This window comes from Malus domestica, chromosome 15 (genome assembly GCF_042453785.1).
Source record: "Malus domestica chromosome 15, GDT2T_hap1".
NCBI classification, from domain to species: Eukaryota; Viridiplantae; Streptophyta; class Magnoliopsida; order Rosales; family Rosaceae; genus Malus; species Malus domestica.
In genome coordinates, this window is record NC_091675.1 from 23,844,501 (window position 1) to 23,855,519 (window position 11,019).

The 11,019-nt window shown below is 40.6% G+C and overlaps 2 protein-coding genes across 4 annotated transcripts; one reads left to right on the forward strand and one right to left on the reverse strand.

Moving 5' to 3' along the window:
- Window positions 1-624: 624 nt before the first annotated feature.
- Window positions 625-5,219, forward strand: LOC103402541 (uncharacterized). Of its 3 annotated transcripts, none has more exons than XM_029093778.2 (11): window positions 625-1,100; window positions 1,173-1,351; window positions 1,448-1,670; window positions 1,763-1,904; window positions 2,000-2,200; window positions 2,477-2,608; window positions 2,718-2,846; window positions 3,258-3,676; window positions 3,880-4,096; window positions 4,469-4,659; window positions 4,723-5,219. In XM_029093778.2, exons 1-11 carry the CDS (start codon window positions 748-750, stop codon window positions 4,820-4,822), a joined length of 2,286 nt encoding a protein of 761 aa, XP_028949611.2. In that variant the 5' UTR covers window positions 625-747; the 3' UTR covers window positions 4,823-5,219. The 3 variants fall into 3 exon arrangements, with proteins under 3 accessions (XP_028949611.2, XP_028949610.2, XP_070669789.1); XM_029093777.2 differs by having other exon boundaries at window positions 628-1,100; window positions 4,740-5,219; XM_070813688.1 differs by having other exon boundaries at window positions 628-1,100; window positions 1,876-1,904; window positions 2,019-2,200; window positions 4,740-5,219.
- Window positions 5,220-5,430: 211 nt separating this feature from the next.
- Window positions 5,431-9,139, reverse strand: LOC103402552 (uncharacterized). Its single transcript, XM_029093775.2, has one exon. The coding sequence runs from the start codon at window positions 8,660-8,662 to the stop codon at window positions 5,792-5,794; it is 2,871 nt and encodes a 956-aa protein (XP_028949608.2). The 5' UTR covers window positions 8,663-9,139; the 3' UTR covers window positions 5,431-5,791.
- Window positions 9,140-11,019: the final 1,880 nt, after the last annotated feature.

The following is an 11,019-nucleotide window of genomic DNA, read 5'->3' on the forward strand; positions in this document are numbered from 1 at the left end:
AAATGAGAAAATTTGACATTGGCACATTAGCCCATCACATCAACATTTGACATTTATTAGCCAAACAACGTTGAAGGTTAAGAATGATAAGTTACCCTTTTTGTATTCAATTGTGATTTTGAAGATTTTAATGAATTTATAAATCCATGATATTTTTTATATAAAGGAAATTGTAGCAATGGTCCCTCAACTATAATCTAATTGGAGTAATGGTCATTTAACTTAAAATCTATACCCATTGGCCTCTTAACTCATCAAAACGTGCATTGTGGTCCTTTTTTCGTCAACTCAGGTTAAACTTCCATCTGAATAAAGAGGCAAATATAGAAACCTAAATGAGAAAAATTGTAGTAATTGTCCCTTAACTTTAACTTAATTAAAGAAATGATTCATCAACTTTAACTCAATTTGAGCAATGATCCCTCAACTTTAACCCAATTAGAGTAATGGTCCCTCAACTTTAACACAATTACAAATTCATGGCTTATGTGTAGAAAACAGGAATCCAATTTATATAGAAAACAGAGTGTTTAAAAACACAAGTGGACCGGGGGACACCAAAGCAATCCATCAATCTGCCGGCCAAACTCACGTTTTATTCTCCCACGTTTACGCCCAAAGGTTATAAATCGGAACTTACAATAGACCCATGGTCAAACGACAAACACTCAAACTACAAGACCCATTTTTGTAATTTGGCTTCACATAAAACCCCGAGCGTAAACCCATCAACAACATACCCCCGACATGCGCCACCTCCTAAAACCCTTCCGCCACCATTTCCGCCGTCTGCGGTGGGCCCACCACAAGGCCCAGAAGCCGGCACCGACCCCCTCAGCGCAACCGAGACCGCCACGGCCGCCGCAGAAGCCCGAGAGCTTCACCTTCCACGACCACACGTGGGAGGACCCGTACAACTGGATGTCGAAGCTCAACGACAAGGTGGCGATGCGGCACCTGGATATGTACATGGAGCAAGAGGAGAAGTACACGGAGGCCGTCATGTCCGGCACCGACCGCCTCCAGAGCAAGCTCCAGTCCGAGATGGCCTCTCGCATCGCCTCCGACCTCGCCACCCCTCCCCTTCGCTGGGGCCCCTGGTATGAACAGTAATTATCACCTCAATTTCGTCCATTTTCTGGGTTTCCGGCTTGAGAATCAGACGTTTGCAGGTTGTACTACCGGCGCGTGGAGGAGGGGAAACAATTTCCAGTGCTCTGCCGGAGACTAGCGAGTTTAAACGACGAGTTCATTTCACACAAATCGCCGTCTTCCGGATTCGATTTCACTTCGGGAAAAAGAATCGAGCAGAAGCTCATTGATTACAATCAGGAATCACAAAGATATGGCGGTAAATTGCTAATCTTTTACTAATTTTTGTTAAAAGCTGGGTTTTATTATTATTATTTTTTGTTTGGAAATTTAGTTTGAGTTGAATTTTGTGTAGGTTATGCTTACGAAGAGTTATCGGAAGTATCGCCGGATCATCGGTTTATAGCTTACACAATGTATGATAAGGAGAGTGACTTGTTTAGATTATCTGTTAGGAATTTGAATTCTGGTGCATTGTGTAGTAAGCCGAAAGCAGAGCGTGTTTCGAATTTGGCTTGGGCCAAAGACGGGCAGGCATTGCTTTATGTTGTCACTGATGAAAACAAGCGGCCTTATAGGTCAGTAATTTGCGAATTTCTACTATTTACGTGTGCTATTTTGTTGTACCGGAGTGAAAATGCTGGTAATTCTAGCCTTTTTGATCAATCAGGATATATTGTAGCACGATTGGATCAACCGATGATGATGTTTTGATTCTGGAAGAACCAGATGAAAATGTTTATGTTAACATCCGACATACTAAAAATTTCCAGTTTGTGACAGTGCATACTTTTTCCACGACGTCTTCCAAGGTATTGTTTTGAAGATGACTTTATATTGGTAATAGGCTAAAGCATCAATTTTAGTTCAAGTGATATAGTAATTAGTAATTGTGACCTCTTTTTAGGTGTTTTTGATAAATGCAGCTGATCCATTGTCCGGGATGAACTTGGTTTGGGAGTGTGAAGGTATAGCCCATGGCATACTTGAGCATCATCAAGGATATCTTTATCTGTTTACTGATGCTTCAAAAGAGGGCCAGTCAACCGATTACCATTTTCTTCTTCGTAGTCCTCTAGATTCTTCTTCAAGTCCAAGAATATGGGAGGTCTGTGGTTTAACTTTACATTATGTTTTTTTTTTTTAAATCAATCTTTCGTTTTTCTATTTCAAAGCTTTCTGCTTTTGAATGTTTGTGATTATTTCCTTGTGATATGCCCTATATCAGTTCTCTTTGTTATTAACATGACATTTTGATTAGTAGCTTTTTTCCAGCATCGAGTATGAGCATTTCAGTTCGATTATCTGTTTTATCTGAGTGATATTTCTTGTTTAATGTGGATAGTTAAACCCAGGCAATAATTTACTTTCTTATTTACCGCAGAACGTATTCGCCAATGACAAGGACTGGGTTTTTGAGGATTTTGATTTCAGTCATACACACTTAATAGTTATTTTAAAGGAAGGGCGAAACTTTAAACTTTGTTCAGTCACTTTACCTTTGCCTGCTGGGAAGGTAGGTCAACTGCATCATGCATTGTTAACAATAATTTCAATGTGAAAGAATTTGAAATATGCTCTTGACTATTGTTATTCTCATTTTTTTTTACCTCATGCTGTATCAGGGGGCAGTGCATCTAAAAGAGCTTCACCCACAATTCCTGCCCCTTCCAAAATATGTTTCGCAAATATCACCTGGACCAAATTATGATTACCATTCATCAGTGATGCGCTTTACAATATCATCACCTGTGGTACGTGAGTTACAATGATCACTTCTAAAGACTGGCAGGATTCTTCCATAGATTTATGCTTTCATAATGTGTTTCCATCATAGAAACAAAGTTGTTAAAATGTCACGACTGTAATTTGAGCTCCCTTTTTTTAATGGGTTCTGTAAATTAATCCTTATGCCAAACAACTAATCTCAAAATTTTGATTGTCTACCCGGTTTGGTTTAGAATTTGCAATGTATTTGAAGTTCAAGGTTTTCACAATAGACATCATTCTGTTTTATGGTTACTGAATTTGTACGACTCTGGTTAGCACCAAAAGGAGAGTATGAGGTTTCATTACCATTGTGCACATGTGTTTGGAATCATCTATCCATTTGTGTTCCATGTCCAAAGTCCAAATTATGAACTCAATCTTCTTAACTTTCGCAGATGCCCGATGCTGTGGTTGATTATGACCAGTCAAATGGAAAGTGGAATATCATTCAACAGCAGAATATTCTTCATGAAAGAACACAGGTTTTGTATGGAACAACTTCCATAGAAAGCATCAACGAGGAGACCATAAATTCAAAACCTTTGAATTTTATAACTGATGCCAACTCTGATGATGCTCAGTTGTGGAATGATCTTTCTGAGTTTTATGCTTGTGAACAATATAATGTATCTTCTTATGATGGAGTTTTGGTTCCATTGACTGTTGTATACTCCCGTAAAAACAAGAAAGAGGATCAGAACCCTGGATTGCTTCATGTCCATGGAGCTTATGGTGAGCTTCTGGACAAGCGGTGGCGGAGTGAGTTGAAAAGCCTTCTTGATCGTGGTTGGACCATTGCGTATGCTGACGTTAGGTCTGGTTTGTGTTGAATACCATTTCTAAGTTATTCCAGGCTTAGTTTCAGTCATACCGAATAAACTTGGTAAATTTTTAACTAAAATTTTTCTGTGGAGGTAGGGGTGTAGTTTGCATCTGATGCACTGCAAAAGTCACATTAGTTTTCCTTCCTAATAGCCTTGTGATTGCCTACTAACCATGTTTGGATAATATTTCCAGAGGCGGAGGAGGTGGAGGAAAGAAGTGGCACCATGATGGAAGGTGTACAAAGAAGATGAATTCCATCAAAGATTACATCTCCTGTGCCAAATTCCTTGTTGACAAAGAAATTGTCCATGAAAACAAGCTTGCTGGATGGGGTCATAGTGCTGGAGGACTCGTGGTTGCTTCAGCCATCAATCAAACCCCATATTTATTCAAGGCTGCAATTTTGAAGGTAAACATGGATCGTCTTCCACTTTTAATTTTAATTGTCTTTTAGGTTACCCATTAGTTCTTTTTGTACGGTTTTAGTGTGGTTTGCTTTGGTTAAATAAACTTAGTTGTTTCTAATTCGGGGTCTAGTTTTGTTTTGCTTCTCAGCACGAAGAGATTGTCATGATATTCTGTTGACAATTGTAATTTGGTAATTGAAAGATCATTGGTAATTGAAATTTGAAGGAAACTAATACATTGGGAACTGACATTTTGCAAGCATATGTCTGTAAGGAGGCATTTCATTCTTTATTTTTTTAGTAAATAAATACATAGTCACGCTGAATTTCTTCGTATAATCTTTATAAATTAATTCATTTCCTCTGTGCTTCAGGTTCCATTTTTAGACGCAACAAACACTCTTCTCTCTCCCATTTTACCACTTACAGCTGCTGACTATGAAGAGTTTGGATACCCTGGGGACATTGATGATTTTCATGCCATACGTGACTATTCTCCTTATGACAGTATCCAGAAGGATGTTCTTTATCCAGCTGTCATGATCTCCTCATCTTTCAATACACGGTAATTTTTCATCTACCCTCTGTTATTTTCACTTTTCAACTGTTTAGGATTTTCACAAGTCAGAAAGTGGCATGTTTCAGATTTGGAGTTTGGGAATCTGCAAAATGGATCGCACGGGTTCGTGAACTTACAATTTATGACCAAAATCGTCCGGTACTGCTGAATTTAACAACAGATATAGTGGAGGAAAACAGGTACCTCCAGTGCAAGGAGTCGGCACTGGAGTCTGCATTTCTTATAAAGGTGATGGAATCATAGATCCTATTTCTTATAAAGGTGTTGATCAGCAACCGAGAGTCTAGATGCTGGAAACAAGTGTCACTCACAAGGTCTTCATACGAAATTGGTATGACCTAATTTAGTTCATTATGCTAAAGCAACCTGTGGAATCAAGCCAGAAGAGCATCCCCCGAGAAACTATAGTGTGGTTTGTAACACAGTCACGTGATATAACCATAACCAATCCACGTGTTATATTCTGTATGGCACAAGTTGCTTTCAACTATTGTGGTCATAGTTGTTATCTCTACATTTATTAATGAAATCGAAGGTAAGATAAAGGTATCGCTGTCCTCTACATATTTTAACCACGGACGCCATCGTCGGTTTCGGTTCAATTAGATTACGGAAAAACACCGAAGACAATCGGATCAAACCAAACCGTCATTAGCCAGCTCGGTTGGCCGGATTTCCAAGTCCCTAGGGTGAAACTTATCACACATGTTCAGAAGAACAATGCTAAAAAGAAAAAGAGTGCAAAACCCATGAATCTTCTTTTGCAATAAGTCAATTATACCATGAATTGTACAAGAGCAGAGTGAGTAATGGGAACAATTCCAATCTAATTCTGCTAGACCAACTCTACAACAACCCTTTCCTTCTAGCAGAAAATAGCAAACAAAGTAAAATAAATCTACAGTAAAAAAATAATAGGGCAAAAGAGGAGAATACAGAGGTTAACAAAGTCATCTACCTGCATCGATGAGCTATTTGTGGAAGAACAAAAGAATGCAACCACACAGAAAAGTCAGGAACTAAGGCCATTCCACCCTTTCGGCATGGAAGTCGTCTGCTCGGATATCCAGACAGCGGTAACCAATAAGTTTCAATGTAAAATAGGTCATTTTCTTTCTCAACTTTGAACAATATCATTGACAGATGTAACAGATTTCGTCTCAGATTCTTCATCGACAGTTGACAGCCCACCGTCTCTGATAAAGGTTGGATTAAGAAAATTTGCTACAAAAGCCCATAACTTGTAAACATCCTCAAAGTTGGTTAGGAATCCCAAAGAAGCTGTAACAACCTCAAGCCGTACGAACTCGCTTTTTCTACCATTTCTGCCATTCTCCATTGGCCGGCAAAGGGTAGTATCTTGAAGATTCAAAACTCCATTTTTCTGTCTTGGACTATCCATGATTCGTATGTGACTGAGGAAACCAATGCCAAGCGCGATTCCTTCTTTTTCAGCCAGTTTCTGTACAACTTCTGGATTGATTAGCCCTCTATTCCGGTCTTTCACATTGAAAGCTACAGCTGCTCCCCTTTCGTATTTTATTTTTGGGCCATAGATGTGAACAAGATTTGTTCTTTTGTCTCCATCTGATCCAGGCAATCTTAGTTGTAGCAAAGAGGTCACAAGCCAATTGACCAAAAATCGAAGCCGGGAGGTGGTTTTATTGAGACCTAACGTATTGACATGATCAAGATGCCGACATATTATCTCAGGTTCCCTCCTGTCCCAGTCTTGCCCATCACCATATTCCCCATCACTAGCGGAATCTTCATCCTCCAGACTAGTCACAGAAATTTCTCCTGTTTCAAGATTATGGCTTACATGGTCTTTTTCAGTGCTAAAGGACACCCTTCTCCCCCGGCTTGGTTGCTCGTTCTCTTCCAATCCAAAAAACCTACCATTTCCAAATTTACTCCCCTCCCTTCTCCCTAACAACCTAAACTCACCTTCAGTTTCTCTTCTTATGGTGCAACCTCTAATCTCTCTGCAACTTTCAACGGTTGATCCATTTTCTAGGTTCTGATGCTGAGAAGTGGAAGATGAATTTTCGTGACAAAATCCATTTGTGCCAGAATTCAACAGTGACCCATTGGACAAGGGTTCAATGGTTCCGCATTCTTCTTGGATCTCTCCATTACACTGATCAGAAGCCCTTTTACCATTTCGTGAAGTGGGACCTGCTTCTGCAAATTGTTCTTCATTGACCTCCTTGACAGAGTCCAGCTCCTGAGAAATTGATAGGACAGCGGCGTCAAATGATAACACATGACAGTCATCGTGTAGCCCTGAGTTTACCTTTTTATCATCAAATATGGGGCTGCCATACAGCCTAGAAGCAGGTTTTGGGGAAACTTGCTTACGATTCTTCTGGCCAGAAAACCAAAATGGAGGCAGAGGCGAGGCAATCTTATGTTTGTTTATCTGACCAGAATGGTCGGAACCCATTGGGCTCTGACCCAAATCAATCCAATACGAATTGTCAGATGAATCGTCTTCACTGAAGATTGGGCTCTTCATAACCTCCCCAGCTGAGACACTCTCAGCTTCTTCAAATAAGGCGCTCGTCCCATCCCTGTCAGAGCTGTTATCATGCTCCATCTCAGTCTCAAATACATCCCTCACCTGAGAAGATGTGTATGCTCCAGAGAAAGCAGGCATCGGCTTTCCCTGCTGAGTTTCAGTAGTTATCTCACCATCATCAGCTAATTCATGATTCTCAGTTCCGGCTAATTTATCCAGACCATCTATCGAATCACTAAGATATAATGGGTATTCAGGGGTAATCTTCACCATTCCAGACCCAGTTGACCCTGACTGATTTTGAAGGCATCCGACTACTGACTTCTTAATCAGAAGACATCCAAATCCAGTTGGATCAAACCCAAAAACCTTGTAGAACGATGTGATAATAAAATCAGGCCGGAAAAGGGACAGTCCAAGTGAATCCATGTCCTTTGGACCCAACGACCCTGCATCAAGCAAGACATGCCAATTGTTCTGCTGAGCCAGTGCCATCCACTGGTAAGAATACTTGGCCCCAGTAACCCTAGACTGTACCGGAAACACAAAAAGCCCGGCCGCAGAATCCTTCTTCCTCCTCTTCTTAATCGAAATCTCCTTTCTCAAATCAGTGGTGCAGAGTTTCAATGTTGGCCACTTAAACCAAGCACTGTGAACCTTTGCACCTTTCTCTCTAGCACTCTGAGCCATCCAATTCACAGACTGGCTCTCATAATCGAACATTGTCAACAATTTCTTGTTCGTATGAAAAGGGTACGATTCGGCCAACAATTTAAATGCAGAACCTCTACTCACAGTAAAAACAAGACCATATTCACTCTCAGGAATGTTTAAATAATCCATAATCCTAGTTTTTATATCATGTTCCACAGTGCCTTTCTCAGCACCGCCATAAAGTGCATGATTATTCAAATTTGCAGTTATCTCAGACAAGCTAAATGTTGAAGAATCCCAATAGTGCAGTGTCTGAAGGTACGAAAAAAGCCCGAAACCGCAGTAATCAAGGCATACCTTTGGAGACAAATGTGCATACTCCTCTACCCTCAGCTGATCGATCTTCTCCGAAGACTGGTAATTCGAGTACATGGTAAGGAACTTCGTGAATGCTTCATGGAGGTCAGGGATGGCGTCTTCAGACTCAAAAATCCGGTCAGCAGCAAGGGCAGTGGCACAGAGAAACTCCCGCTGAGCATGGAGCCTGGCGAGCGATCTGGACCGTCCAATCCCCTCGTCCTGGTTGGCAATGGCCTCAGACTCCATGTCCTGAGATTTGAAGAGAAACCCATCTTCCGAAGCTTCCTCCAGAGCCTCTCTGAGCTTGTTTTCTTGAATCTTCCGGAGAATTGACGGGTTTCTCTTGGCGTCGGAGTCCGAATCCGACCCGCTTTTCTTCCCGCTGGTGCTGCTCTTCCTGTCCAGGAACAGAGCAGCGCAGTAGGATAGGGGCTTCCATAGTGAAAAATGCATGAAACCCTAATTCCTCTTATGAGAATTGAGATTTGGGGGAGATTAAGAAAACCCAAATCTTTATTTTTTGAGATTTGGATTGAATTTTCAGAAAGGTGGTATCTTTACAGAGATCGGAAAACCCCCATTTGAAAGGAAGCGGTGGCCGAGTGAAGCAACTCCTTCCAGCTCAAAAAACCCCACCAAACGTCAACTGCCAGTGCAGCAGCACATTTAATGGGAAAGCAAGCCCACCACCACCTCTACACCAAATGCTCTCATTCACTCAGATTCTTGGTAAAACCAAATCATATTCGTGTGTTGATTATTTGGCAACCCCCAATGCCAACTCTCTCTCTCTCCCTCTCTCTCTCTCTCTCTCTCTACAATCTTCTTCCCACACTAATCCCTGGTTAACAAACAGAGAGAAAAGGACATTGACTTTCACAAATCCTATGCCAACTGGTGTGTTGTAACTTGTTTATGCATTTTGCTTTCCAATTTTTAATCAATCAATCTGTCCCTGATAATTAACAGTCAGGTTTTAGTTTTGGAATTGTTGGCGGTGGGACCCTTTGGAGCCACTTTCCCCTTGTGGTCAATGGTGAAAAGTCAAATGATCAGTTGGCTAAAGCTGACTTCTGTCCAACTAGGCAGCTTGAATGGATTTTACACAGCTCCTCAACCCTATTTTATTCCAATCTTAAATTACTTTTTGCCAACAACATATTCTTGCAATATGATGAGATTATTTTGGATTCGGTTACTTTTTTTCAGAGATTGGCTTTAAAAATGGATGATTCAGATTATTTTGCAACATTATATGATAAAAAAAAAATGTTTATTTGTTTGCCTCTCGAATTTGTATAGAACTATCAATTTCTTCTATAAATTTTAACTTTAGCCAATTATTCCCCTAAATTTTTGTAATTAGTCAATTTTCCTTCTGAACTTTAACTTTAGCTAATTACCCTCCCTAAAATTTTATTGTGAACACTGAAAATTCCTGAAACGAAAGAGACAAGAACAACGTGCACAAACAAATATTTGTATTTGATGATTTTGGGTTACAATCTCTCTCTATTTTGATCCTCTGATTCGATCTCCGTAAGGTATTGATTTGTGGATGTTTCGTTGATCCAAGGGCCATCGAGGCTTAATCTTGGATGAACTGTTAGAAGTTTCTTCAAGGGGCCGTGGGCTTGATCTTTGAAGGTGGATTTGAGCGGATCTTCAAGGAGTCGTTGGGGCTTGATCTTGAGGATGAGTGTTTCTTCAAAGGCCGTTAAGGCTTGATCTTGAATAACGGTGATGAACGGATCTTCAAGGGCTTTTGGGCTTGATCTTGAAGAACAGTGATGAACGGATCTTCAAGGGCTTTTGGGCTTAATCTTGAAGAACGGTTGGATGTGTGGATTTGTCGACGTTGTTGATCCAAAGGGTAGTTAGGGCTTGATCTTAGATGAACGGATGATGAACGACGGTGCTTTCTTCAAAGGCCGTCGGGGCTTGATCTTGAATTGGTGGATGATTGATCCAAGGGTCGTCGGGGCTTGATCTTGGAAGAACGATGAACGAGGAACGAAGAACACTTTCTTCAAGGGCCGTCGGGGCTTGATCTTGAAAGAACGATGAACGAAGAACGAATAACACTTTCTTCAAGGGCCGTCGGGGCTTGATCTTGAATTGGTGGATGATTGTTGATCCAAATGGCCGTTTGAGCTTGATCTTAGGATGAACGATGAACGAAGAACGAAGAGAGCTTTCTTGATTCTTCGGGAACCTGGATGCTTAAGAGCTTCGGAGTTTCAGAGCTTCAGAGCTTCAAGAATTTTGCCTAATGATTTTGGTTCCCCCTAAATGAATGAATTAGCCTTCTATTTATAGAAATTTCCAAGGCCTAATTTTGAATATAATATTCCAGATGAAATAAGTCGTTTCTGCCAGATATTGACACGTGTCCTATTTGATGACTTTTCCAACTTATTTTGATTTTTTGTTTAGACACACGCTACGTGTAAAATTTATGTAATACATGAGCGTTGAAACTTTGATTTATCGGTCAACATTTATTTACCGAAATTTCAATGTCTACAAATGCCCCCACTTCAAGACGCATTGTATACATGTGTTTGTCGCGTGTAGGAGATGCGTTTTGAAGTCCCTTAATGTAGATGTCGATCCAAGGGCCGTCGAAGCTTGATCTTGAATTGGGCTGGAGATTTCTTCAAGGGTCGTTGAGGCTTGATCTTGAATTGGGCGTGAGATTTCTTCAAGGGCCGTTGAGGCTTGTTCTTGAACTTTTGTTTGAAATTTCTTCAAGGGCCGTTGAGGCTTGTTCTTGAACTTTTATTTGAAATTTCTTCAAGGGTCGTCGA